We start from the raw sequence: 12,295 nt of genomic DNA, 5'->3' as shown, positions 1-12,295 counted from the left end.
TAGTTAGAGCATGTCAATCATGGAGTCTTATCCAGTTGGATATCATGCATATACATATTGTGAATGCTACATATTTGTAATGACATACAAACACCGGCAGCATGAGCGTTGAATGGATTAATTACACGCTTCCATGTTCCAAAACCCTAATGAAATGAAACCATTAAACCAACATTCGCCCACCCACTTTCAAACTATTCAGTGGCGAAGAAAGACCACAATTTTCCGTGAAATTAGCCTCGACCAGTTTTCACTATCGAATTGATTGTGCACCCAATTCCTCTATCCACAAACCCTTTCTTGCATCGATGGACGAGAAGTGGATATGTTTTCCAGGCAGCGATAATATCTTCTTAAATGACTGATTCATATTCACCGGATGAAAAGACGACTTCATTTCCACCCGAGGAGGAGGATATAATTTTTCCATGCTTGGTGTGTGGAGGTCTTTGTGGTTCGAATAAAAAATAAATTACTCGCTTCACCAACCCGGAGTTGCATGGCTAAATAAATGCTATAAACTAACAATGACTGCATGTGAATCACGCCTAATGTCTGGAAAAATCCATTGTTGGATGTTGATTATTAGTTGTTTGTGATGGTGGTGTTGAATAATAAGCTAATAACATAGTGCACATCCTTCCGAGCTCCATCGGCTCCTTTCCACCCAGTCAATCCGTCTTTGGTGGCATTCATGCTCCTTGCTCCTTTTATTAATGGCATTTAATTTGATGAAGGCAGATTCATGTACACTTCATGCCGTATCAGGCCCAATGTTGTTTTGCTGGTAAAATTGCGGCTTATTTAATAAATATGTGTGAATGAAAAGAACCTTTTCGTTCAACCGGTTTGTTGGCTGCTGGTTAATTTACAAAAAATATGCAAGGATTTGTTGTGAACCGAACCAATTAAAAATTCCAGGGTTTGGTTTGAATCCACGATCTGCACATAACACAAATGTGAAAGCCTTCAAATCAACATTTCATCTAATTTGCAGAGATTGGTTTCGCTAAAAGCAAGGTTTTATCTCATGTTTTACGTGTATTTCTACGTAGTTGTGTATACGAATAGTGCTTTGGTTCAGTATACATATGTACATACACACAAGTATGTACATATGTATATATGTACGCGGCATGTAGATGACCTTTTGGTAAAGTAAATTATTTATAGAATTAAAGTGGATGGATTGATCCCGTACTACTAATGACCGACGTCGTCAAGTCTCAAATTTCCCCTTCAAATCTATTAAACACAAGAGTTTTTCGTCAGTTATCAGATTGTAATCCAGAACCTCCGTGAAGGATTGCTCTGTAATCCCCGATTAAACTCAAGCATGAATGAGAACATTTCGTCATTATTCTTCTAAATAAAATACTGCCCAACGCGCAGAGCGTCGACTTTCACCCTCTGCAATTGTTCAACCTCGGAGATAGATTCATGATCTGTACCCTTGATCGTGTGCTCATTTGAGATTCAGTGGTCAAAATTACACATTCAGCTTATTGTTGTGGGAATTATTCAAGTCTTGCGTGTGAAACAACCACAGCCTGTGGTTTCCCATTATTGGTGGCCACAGCGCCCACGATCTGATCTGTGTAGATCGAATTTCGCCACAAAAACGTAAACTGCAGGTCGCCTATTCATTTTTTTCTGTTCACATCGGGCTTTTACCATCGATAAAGACTATTATAATTCTAACGATTTCTACACAATTCAGTATAATAGTAATTATTCAAAACAGTCGGAAATTTCATTTTGCCCCAGGCATCTGGAACCACCGATATTGCACGCTAATTGTCACCGACACGAATTTTTCATAAAACGCCACCGGCTTGTAATTAAGTCGAATGAGTTGTTTTGTAATGCAATCTGGTCGCTTTTTCTGTCCATGTAAGTAGTCACCGAACTCGAGTGCATTTCATAAAAAAAAGTGGTGGGGGAAGGAATTAACTCCTCCAGCAGGACGACACAGTCACATAATGGAATTTTCCTTTATGAAACCACGCCACCAACCAACTCATCATCGCAGAGAGAGAAACAATTTAAAGTCTTGAGTAAATATTGCATTAAATCCGTGTCATGAGCACCATCAGCCACCAACATCTTTGCATTTATCCGACATGACAGTATCCTACGTGCATGAATAATTAAGACAAGAATGAAATGATTCCTGATTCTCATTACGTTCCATTAAGCACCGCACATACCGTCGAACTGCTTGGCATGACTTTAATTTGGAATAAAAACACTCGACTCCCAACAAAGAATTTCATTACGTAATTTAATAGCTGATCACCAGTGGGGATGATGGTGGTACACCGGTGGTAGTTCTTATTGGTAGGTGCAGAGGGGTATGCACTTTTATGCGTAGAGAGAGCATCTAATGAAGACAAAGCATACCAAATTTCAGTGGCACTCAAGTCGCGCATATGAGCGTAATATGTAATAGACTAGAAAAGCGGCTGTTGCAGATGAACGGATCGTTGCTGAAACAATCGACCAAAAACAAATGACGACATGGCTGAAAGACATGTTGACTTTGTGGTGAATGAATTCCTACTTTGCTGCAGGAGACATAAATTAATCTAGTTTCCAATTTCTTTCTTGATGTCAACAAGGTCATATTCTGAATTTGCAAGGCGAGGGGAAACAGATTGAAGCCCCCAAACAACTTGGATTATTTTATAATTGGCAATTTCTTCCCTTTAAAGTTGCTAATTAACTGATAAGATTTCTTAATTAGAGATTACCCCTTCGTTATTCAGTATATATGAATGAGCGACAACAAAAATTGGCAAAGATTGTTGCTGACAACTTACGTATAATGAAAATAATTGGTCAATTGGTTAATTGTTGAATGATAAGAAAGTCGAGTGTACAAAAAATATAGGCGAATTGTAGGTGACTGACTGAGAATTACACTCGAATTAATTATGGAGTGCAGGGCAGCCTGCACCACGGTTGGTAAGATAACTATGTTTTGTCACCCTATCGAGATACCCGGCAGTATCGTGCCACATATACTGCTTGATGTGCCCATAGCTAACTTAATGAAGCATAAAAGCAATTAGAAAGCTGACCACTGAAACGACTGTCTGTCAATCGGAAAACGCAATATTTTATCTCATGTTTCCCATTCTGGTGATTTATGCTCTTAGGTTGACACTAAATTACGGGCCAAAGTATTCGCCATGCCACAAAATTCAGGGTGCATAAGTCGACAATGGCAAAGGTGAAACTCTTACTGGATATGCAACAATATTTAGTACAGCATCACATCCTTGCCCAGTGTCTTAGATTCAATCTCAAATCGAGTCCACTTAGTTTTAACCACAATCTCGTCAGATATGGGAGATAAGGAGGATAGGGTTTCATATCAATCAAGGCAACTCACCCAACTTGCACGACGACGAGTTAATCTGAACGAGATGCTCTGCAATAATGGGAAACTAGATTCCTTTCATTGAAGCTTAATTGCATCATGGGCAGTCTGAACATCCAGACAACTTGGCCACTATTGTACATGCGTGCATATTTATACGATTTACGTATGTGAAGTATTGCTGACTCTAAGTCATGGAATTCCATTTCAAGTTCAAGAACTTCATGTGCATGATTAGCAGGTCAAAACAATTGTTACTGGGTTTTTTGTCCAAAAGTTTATTCTTCTTTTTGCATTGCTTTGACTTGCAAAGATAGATTCGCAAGACTGAATCAATAAGCACGATTAACTGACATCGTTTCTATGGGCGGTGCCCCATATATAGAATGATAAAGTGTCAAATAATATTGATCAATAAGCTTTATTAAGGCTATACACAATATTATACATTTATGTACTTTGGGCCAATTTCACTCAACTTGTCGAATCGTATGTTATTCAGATTGGGTTTGGATAAAACTTATTTAAATGTCACATGGGGTTAGTTGTTAGTTACACAAGTGACTAAAAATTTGCAAGATCATACCTTTTGATCAGTCCCTTTCGATTTCATCTCAGAATCAACCTTTATTTTAGATTTTCGAGAAAAACTCAATGACATCCAAACGTTTAATCTGTTTCCAAGACCAAAAGTCTGCCTCCATTTGTTTAAATGCAACTCACAAAATATTTCTCCACCGATTCGATTAGTTTTTTTTAATTTCAAAATTATGAATTATAACAACGTTAATATTAATTCGGCCTAAATCAAAATCAAAATTCACGTACAGCTGCAAATTTTCGTGTTGAAATTATCATGGCGTTCAACCCATGTCCCTCATTTTACAGTCGTCTGAGTTGCACTCCACCCTCGTTCAACTACGGCCCGACTAATCTTGGTCCCTGCTGCAACAACCAGTATTCCGGATGCAGTTTACTTCCTCCTCCAAGTTTTTCTCCCTCAAGCTGCACTCCCGAACCGTCGAGTGGCAAACTGGCACGATTCGCAAATGGGAACGGAGATCTTTGCAATGAGGACAGAGCTCCATGCCGAGAATCGCAACCACGCAGGGATTTCGCACCCCTGAAACCACGCTACACCGGCAGTCTTGTCCCCCCACAATTCATAGACAGCGGTCGGGAGAGGGCACACGGACGGATGCCAGCAGAACGGCTGCGAAACGTGGATGTCCAAGAAGAGCTCTGCTACTTTGTCCCAGGCGGAAGTCAATCGAACAACGAAGGGGATGCGTACTGCTGCTGCTCCGTCTGCAACTGTTGTGGGGCCCCTGAATATGTTCCGTGCGAGTGCCCAGGTCGAGATAACAAGTCCTCGGCGAAACAAAATCCCGTGAAATACAGCCGACGCCAACGATTCACGTTTGAGGAAAATGAAGTTAAAATGAACAACTTCGAAAAGGGTCCGATCTGGCCGTTTGAAGCCCCAAGGGCAAGCAATAGAAGAGAACTAAATATGGAGGAAAGTTGCAACGTGTTCAATAAAAAGTATACGGCAGATATATATTTATACCGAAATACGTACATACAGTTTGATGAATCTAGATATTTCAATTTTCAGGGCTCAAAGACGTGAAAGTACTTCATCAGCTGCAGAATCTTGTGACAAGATTTTGCCACGCACAACGGGTGTTTATTATTTCGACTCGACACGACGAATGTTCATTCCGCAGGAGGTGTTACCAAGACCTCCGGAAGTGATTTATCATCAGCGTCCGCCACAGCAGACGAAGGATAAACCACAACGCCAGCGTCGACGTCAACGCCCATGCCCACCCGCGGTCCAAGAGTTTGAAATCTTTCAGGAGGAAAAAGAAGCCAAAGAACCGGAAGTTGTAGTTCAACCTGTAATTCAGCCTGTCGTAATGCCAAATTCATGCGATCCGTGTAACCCATGCTTCAACCCTTGCAACCCTTGTTTCAACCCCTGCAACAATAATAATGCCAATTTCTGCAATCAACCCAATTCCAATTCTTCTGGAAATTTCAATGGAAATCAAAATTCAAACGGCTTCAATCCCTGCAACCCTTGCAACCCATGTAATCCGTGTAATCCGTGCAACCCGTTCAACTTCTGCAACCCGATGGCATGCAACCCAAATCCTTGCATGAGTCCCTTCATGAACAATCCCTGCGGAAATTCCATTATTCCCATGTGCATCCCAATGTGTTCTACAAATCCTCCACCTCCTCCTCCGCCTCCAATGTTCCCACCCATGGGAATGGGAGGCATGTTTCCTCCATTCTTCCAAAACCAAATGATGGGCGAGAAGAAGAAAAAGAAGAAGAAGAAACAGAGCAACGATACCTCGACCAAGTCCGGATCCTCGAAGCACAAGGAGGAGGAGACCATCCTCGAGTTTGTGGACCAAGAGGATGAGCCAGGCTCTCCGTCTAAAGCCCCCTCTCCAGACCACTACCCTTCCGCGACACAGAGCCCGAATTCCCCCACAACGCATCACTCCAACTCTCCCACGACTCGTACCTCTCCCAACACTGGGTCCCCACACGGCTCTCATGGCTCTCACCAATCCCGCGCTGGGTCAAATAAGTCTCCAAATGCGGACTATTCTCGTAACATTATCGTCGCAGGTGGACCCGCCGCCTTTGCACGAACTCTGGGGTCTCCTCCACCCGGAGCATACTCGCAAACCATGAACTCCGAGATGGCCTTTGCAGGAGGACAATCTGGGGAACAGGGAGGCGGAGAAGAGGTCGTGACCACGATGACATTTCCTCCAGGAGCAGCAAACATGGTGGGGATCGATCTACAACCAGCCGCAGCCGTGGAGGAGTCCAATGTCAACGTGGTGGCGAACATGAGTACGGGAGCAGGTCCGATGGGTCACATGCAGCCAGCTAGTGTCCAATACACGCAGAGGGGGGAAGAGATCACGTCGTATCACATTCCTCCGGGCCAAGACGCCACAATTATGGCTTCCAACATGGGAAACATGAGGTGACATGGTGAAGGAGAAAGAATAAATTAGCATCAGGTGATCCGGAACTACTTATCTGTAAATGAGGTGTCTAAAAATCTTAAATCTGTAAAATTTATTGTGAAAACAAATTCGTAATAAACTCAGAGTTTTTCTTGCCACGAAGAACGCGCGTCATTTTTTGCTCGAGTCCTTGCCACGAAACGCTGCACCTCTTTCCTCCACATTATCCTCCCTGGTCTCGAGAGGCACCAAGTGTCGACAGTACATGCAGGCGCTCCAGGAGCAGGAGAACTAGTGACACCACGTAGCCGATGAAGACGACGAGGAAAGCGGTAAAGGCGTCGTAGAAACTGAGCGGCTCCAAGTCCTTCGTCTTTTCTCGGTCTGTGGCGCAGGCAAACAGATTGCCGTGCTCGTAGTGCCGGATGTAGCGGAAGTTGAATCCACGTTCACGAATTACCAAAACCCTACGTACTCACAAAGAAGACAATTTTCTCATAATACTCAACCTTGATTAATACTGACTTGTGATTAAGGATTTCCGTGTACTCGGACCCCTTTTTGAGAAACATGGCATTCTTGTAGCGAAAGTCGGAGACCTGGACCTTGGACAGGACGTTGCACACAAACTGCTCGCTGTAGCCCAGACTGATTGCAGTCTGATAGAAAAGGTCCTGGTAGGAGAGAAAGGCTTTCGGTTTTTGGGCTTCCAGAAGGTGACTTATTTCCGCCTCCGTCTCAACCCGGAGCACTTCCTGCTTCAGCCCCCACAACTGAATGAGGTGCTGGATGTAGAAAAAATCAAGCAAAAATTGATTCATACACTGTTTGGCACTTATTCTGCAGTTTGGGAAGCGACAAACCTTGAGGATGAGCTGGAAGGGTTCACTCCTGTTGTGAACCGTGAATGCAAACTTAAAGTTGATGAGATCCACGAAACTTTCGACAGGAATGGAGTGAACGGCAAGGGTGGACACGATGGCGGCCGAGTAGGCTCCAAACACCATCACGCCACACAAAGACCCGCAGATAAAAATCAGCTTTAACGCCCACGAGCCAGGCACGGCATTCCAAGCTGTTCAGTAAAATTCTTTGTCACAACTAGTAAACATGGGTCCCGCTTGTGTAAATTAGTGTAACTTACATTTTTGACAATTCGCCGCAATCGCCCAAAGGCCGATCGTGGCTGCGAAATCGGCATCCTTTTGGCCATCCGCACCATGGGTGGAGCTGGCGTGGAACCACTGTCCTAGTTTAACGGTGAGAATAAGAACAACCCAGGTCGAGATAATGGTGACCCACAACCAGAGATTGAACGGAGCAGTGACAATATTCCGGATGGAATTGGCCGATGGTTGACTGAAGAAAACGTAAATTCTGGGGAAAAGGTTCAAACTTTAGACAAGAATTAATATACGGAGTTTTGGAGATTCTTTTTTACAGCGTGGAATAGAAGGGCTGGAGAAAGGTCAGACTTTTTGCTCGAAAGTCGACGACCAAGGCGGTCATCAGGGTCAGGTCGGCTTCCCCTCTGTTCAGCTGCTCCAGGGTTTTCCCAGCTAAACTATTGTTCCGAAGAGTAATGATGCTATCGCCGTATATGATTTCCAGCCTAATCGCCCAATAAGTTTAAGATAGTAGTTAGCACATCGTTGCACCGACAACGGGTTTCAGTTACCAGACAATGCACGTATTATGCATCATAATGTACTTACGAAAAGTTGAACATGGTGGCGAGGTCCCAGTACCACACGGCTGAAGTGCCTCCAACCAGCAAAAGCTTACCATTCACTCGCCTCACGATGGCCCACCCGCTATTGTCCTCCTACACGTTTCGCCAAGTTACGTTATATGAGGCTTATTGTTACTGAATTATTACACCTTAGCGGAAGCCACCATCGTGATTCCCATGAAATCACTCCGTCGTACGACCTTGTTCCCCAGGTCGTCGTAGTAGTGGAAGAACTTGACCTCGTCCCCGTCGCCATGAATTTGACCGACCTGTGCCTGGAAGGAGCGTGGGAGGGGGAGGCTCCGGAAAAAGTGGAACTTCTTGATGGAGTAAGTTTCCCAAACAGAGGCCTTGACCACGTGGTTTCCCCCACCACCACCGCTCGCAAAAATTATGTACACGTCCGAGTTGATGAGAAAGCTTGTGGTGTCACGAAAAAGAGTCTCCAAACGCATTCGCTGGTCCATCGTGTCCTTTTTCGCCAGCAGGATTGGGTAGATGAAAAGCAGCGTCAGTTTCAGCACTGCATTATTTCTGCTCTGTTGTTGAGCCTGGCTGAGCTCATCATTCACCTATGTAGACTTGCCTTGTTTTAGAACAACCCACATTTCTCAAAAAAAGTTTTACTTGCCTTGTTCACAATCTGGTGAAAGTTTTGGTGGCCCTCGTCTGTATGATGAGGGAGGACTGCGACGCATCTCGAACGTCGGTGGTGATCGAATAAGTAGGAGAGATTGAAGTTGAGGAAGGTGCGACTAGAGACGAAAGCAATGCCGAACGTCCTCAGGTAGCAGGGACAGCCCTCTGGACCCAAGTCTGAAATGCGCAAGCAGAAGGTCACGGCATAAATTGCTATAAAAACGTTTGGTTTTTCTGGGAACGAGTATTAACCTTCTGGCGCCACGAAGATGAGGTCCATGTCACACGGATGGATGCTCCGGAGTAGTTTGAAGATATATTGTCGGCTCTCCACTGTCCACTCACCATTCTGCTGATGGCTGGGGTTCACCACGGTGGCCAGATTCAGCCCAACCAACAGGACCACTCCCCCCGAAATGCTGTTCATCATTATGAACAGATTATGATAAGCACCTACATTCAGAGGCAAAGGTTGAATTAGAATGCATGTGTACGTGGTTCCTCTTCAATCTAGGAACATACATCATTGGAATTAGCTCAATAGTTTGAAGGTGACATAATGTTGTTATTCAGCCAAGAGACTCCTGAGGGAAATATTTGCCAATTTGTGCCATCTTTGTATTTGTCATATATAGATTCTTGCATAGATAATGCATACACATGTAACGTGCACATTCTGAGAGTGGACGGTGGTGCAATTCTCGAGTGTAAGCGACATTATGAAGTGTGCTTTCCATCTAAATTAATGAGGTGACAACTGGGAGAGAGACAGGTGAGTAGGGACGTGGCAGGTCAATTAGTTCTATTTGGACAGACGGCTGGCCCGCACTAGTCAAACAACCAATCCTGTAATGAAGTCAATAACTTCGACTCGAACCAATTTCGACGGGACATGTTCCATGTGCAACAGGGTTCTTCTGTCTGTGCGCCGCAGATACGTAAATTACATATGTACTCAAATTTGTCCCTATTGTAAGTTGTCGCCGAGGAGGACTGGAAGGTGAAAAATGTGGACCAAAGATGAAAGGCTGAAATGAGAGTGAAAGTGGTTAAAATTAACGACTGGCACAATTTTGCAGTAATTTCCTCGTTCTACTGATCACACGAGACTGATGTTCACGATGGTGAAACTATGCACGTATTTACAAAGTCGGTCACGCACGGATCGCTTTATGCATGAGGTCACTAAACTCGGTGCCATAGGTTGCTTTGAAACCAGCTATTTTGCTGATTACCAGGAACACAGACTTGGCAGCATGATGTCGGGATGGACGCCTATTTTCGGAGTGGCACAAACTCCCCCCAAACGTGTAGTGGGGCCCCAAGGGTCAAAATCGGTTATCTGGGAGAGTCCTCATTGGATGATTCGCACGACTAGCACCGAAGCATCAACCACGACGGGGGGTGGTGACGAGGACGAGTTGTTTGAACAGGGCGACGTGACCTTTGTCCTCGTCTCCAGTGCTCTCGTGCTCCTCATGATCCCTGGAGTAGGATTTTTCTATTCCGGTCTCACCCGCGCGATGAGTGCTTTGTCACTTATTCTCATCTCGTTTTGGTCAGTCGCCCTCGTCTCACTGCAGGTGAGGAAGGTCGTGAAGGCATAAAGTGACAAATGGTCGCAAACGGTATTGAGGTGAAACATGTAACAAATGATAATCTTTCGTGGTTGCAGTGGTTTCTGATTGGCTACTCCCTAACGTTCAGTGCTGGGGGGTCCGCGTTCATCGGGAATTTTGATCACCTTTTTCTATTCGGAGTGCACCCGGCCCCCGTTGCTCCGCATTTGCCCGGCCAGCTCTTTGTCCTCTATCAAGCCATGTTTGCAGCCATTACGCCAGCACTCATTTTTGGAGCGGCTGCGGAGAGGTTCGAATTACTATTTCTCCAATACTTTTGTTACTGATTAAAGATTTCAAAAATTTCAAGATTCCGCTTCCTCCCAGCCACGATCTTCATCCCGCTTTGGACCACGCTGATTTACGATCCTCTCGCGTATTGGGCCTGGAACCCACACGGGTATCTCGAACACCTTATTAACAAAGCAGTGCATAATTACTAGCAACTAATTTTGTCTTTTGGCATTATAAAGTTGGGGCGCCGTTCTCGGAGGCCTTGACTTTGCTGGAGGGACGCCTGTTCACATTTCCAGCGGGGCGGCTGCTCTTGCATATGCTCTCGTGCTTGGGAAACGCAACCAGAAGGGTCACCCCATCCCGCATAGCATGAGCCATGTCCTTCTGGGGACAACTCTGCTGTGGGTGGGTTGGTTTGGGTTCAATGGAGGTTCGGCCCTGTCAGCTTCCAGCCAAGCGGTCGCAGCCACCCTGGCCACTCACCTGTCGGCCTGTGCGGGGGCCGTGACTGGGCTGCTGCTCAGCTATTGTCGTACGCGCACCTACTCGGGACTTGGCCTTTGTTCAGGGGCCGTGGCAGGGCTCGTGGCGATCACTCCAGCTGCAGGTTTTGTCAGCCCAGCCTCCAGGTCAGTGAGAATCTAATTCCTCAATGGATCGTTGAAATTTCAAACGTAATAAGCAACATTTTTGTCTAACTCTCTGCTTGGAATATTTAGTTTGCTGTTTGGTGTCGTTGGAGCGACGGTGTGTCACGTTGCGGTGCGGCTGGTGCAGAAATTCTGCTGCGACGATGCCCTGGAAGTCTTTGGGAATCATGGAGTGGGTGGGATTGTGGGGAATCTCATGACGGGTGTGTTTGCAGAGAAGAGGTTAGGAGCACCGGACGGAGGGGGGCTCGATGGAAACTGGGATCAGTGCGTAAGTACAACATACAGAAATATAAAGCATGCTGGAAATTGGATCATGTCCACAGAAATAATTATTTTATGCAGTGGAAACAGTTGGCGGATACTGTTGCAGGGTTTTGTTGGAGCTTTGTCATGACATTATTGCTCCTCCTGCTCATCAACATTATTCCTGGGATGAGGGTGCGCATGTCGGAGGGGGCAGAAAGGGTGGGCCCAGACTTGGCTGAGCATGGGGAACGATGTTACGAGTGGACCTCATCAGAGGATCGCAAAACAGGTCATGAGGTTTGGCAGCCCACTAATCTCCGGCCTTTTCCTCCAGCACTGGAATTTGGAAAAGGTGGCAACCCATATGTCAGCAACGCCAACAAATATGAGCCTGGGCGACAGTTCGACTACGAGGCCCAATTGCAACAAGCTCATCACTGCGAGGGAGCGACCCAGCCCCGGAGTGTCAAGTTTACTGAATCCTCCCATCATTTGTAGGCTGCTGGTGACGTTACAAATAATAAAAGTGACTCAGTATGTGACTTGTATTCCTTCATTGAATTTCATGAATGAATGTGTCGAGAATCTCGACTCGAGATGTGAAACTAAAATCCCATAGCTAACCACAAATATAACATGTAGCTACTATGTAGCTTTCATAAGCACTGGTCTAATACCCAAGATATTGCCCACTCCGTACTCCGTGCAAAAGAAAGGATGTCATCCCACCACCCATCCCATAACTGATGCAAATATGGGCAGAGATTAAAAACGTTTTCCTAACC

The 12,295-nt window shown here is 45.2% G+C and overlaps 2 protein-coding genes across 2 annotated transcripts; one reads left to right on the top strand and one right to left on the bottom strand.

Annotated features, from left to right (window-relative positions):
- Positions 1–6,148: 6,148 nt before the first annotated feature.
- Positions 6,149–9,237, bottom strand: LOC118434063. Its single transcript, XM_035846793.1, has 8 exons — positions 9,008–9,237; positions 8,266–8,932; positions 8,100–8,209; positions 7,826–7,996; positions 7,529–7,761; positions 7,248–7,459; positions 6,910–7,169; positions 6,149–6,851 (listed from the first exon to the last, which is right to left on the bottom strand). The coding sequence occupies exons 2-8, from the start codon at positions 8,581–8,583 to the stop codon at positions 6,608–6,610; spliced, it is 1,548 nt and encodes a 515-aa protein (XP_035702686.1). The 5' UTR covers positions 8,584–8,932; positions 9,008–9,237; the 3' UTR covers positions 6,149–6,607.
- Positions 9,238–10,014: 777 nt separating this feature from the next.
- Positions 10,015–12,129, top strand: LOC110845137 (ammonium transporter 1). Its single transcript, XM_035844719.1, has 6 exons — positions 10,015–10,338; positions 10,431–10,624; positions 10,685–10,774; positions 10,848–11,240; positions 11,331–11,468; positions 11,808–12,129. The coding sequence occupies exons 1-6, from the start codon at positions 10,015–10,017 to the stop codon at positions 12,127–12,129; spliced, it is 1,461 nt and encodes a 486-aa protein (XP_035700612.1).
- Positions 12,130–12,295: the final 166 nt, after the last annotated feature.

This window comes from Folsomia candida, unplaced genomic scaffold (assembly GCF_002217175.1).
Source record: "Folsomia candida strain VU population unplaced genomic scaffold, ASM221717v1 Fcan01_Sc001, whole genome shotgun sequence".
NCBI lineage: Eukaryota > Metazoa > Arthropoda > Collembola > Entomobryomorpha > Isotomidae > Folsomia > Folsomia candida.
Note: the sequence above shows the minus strand (reverse complement) of the source record. Positions and strands in the feature narration are given on the sequence as shown.

What these genes read in the sequence shown, in the direction of transcription:
- LOC118434063 (XM_035846793.1), bottom strand. Translation starts at nt 8,583, where the DNA reads ATGGACCAGCGAATGCGTTTGGAGACTCTTTTTCGTGACACCACAAGC. An exon ending in GCCACCATGTTCAACTTTTC is followed by an intron (nt 7,997 to 8,099) that starts GTAAGTACATTA and finishes TTGGGCGATTAG; the next exon opens with GCTGGAAATCATATACGGCG. An exon ending in CAGCCCTTCTATTCCACGCT is followed by an intron (nt 7,762 to 7,825) that starts GTAAAAAAGAAT and finishes CCTTTTCCCCAG; the next exon opens with AATTTACGTTTTCTTCAGTC.
- LOC110845137 (XM_035844719.1), top strand. Translation starts at nt 10,015, where the DNA reads ATGTCGGGATGGACGCCTATTTTCGGAGTGGCACAAACTCCCCCCAAA. An exon ending in TTTGTCAGCCCAGCCTCCAG is followed by an intron (nt 11,241 to 11,330) that starts GTCAGTGAGAAT and finishes TGGAATATTTAG; the next exon opens with TTTGCTGTTTGGTGTCGTTG. An exon ending in GGGAATCTCATGACGGGTGT is followed by an intron (nt 11,469 to 11,807) that starts GTTTGCAGAGAA and finishes ACAGGTCATGAG; the next exon opens with GTTTGGCAGCCCACTAATCT.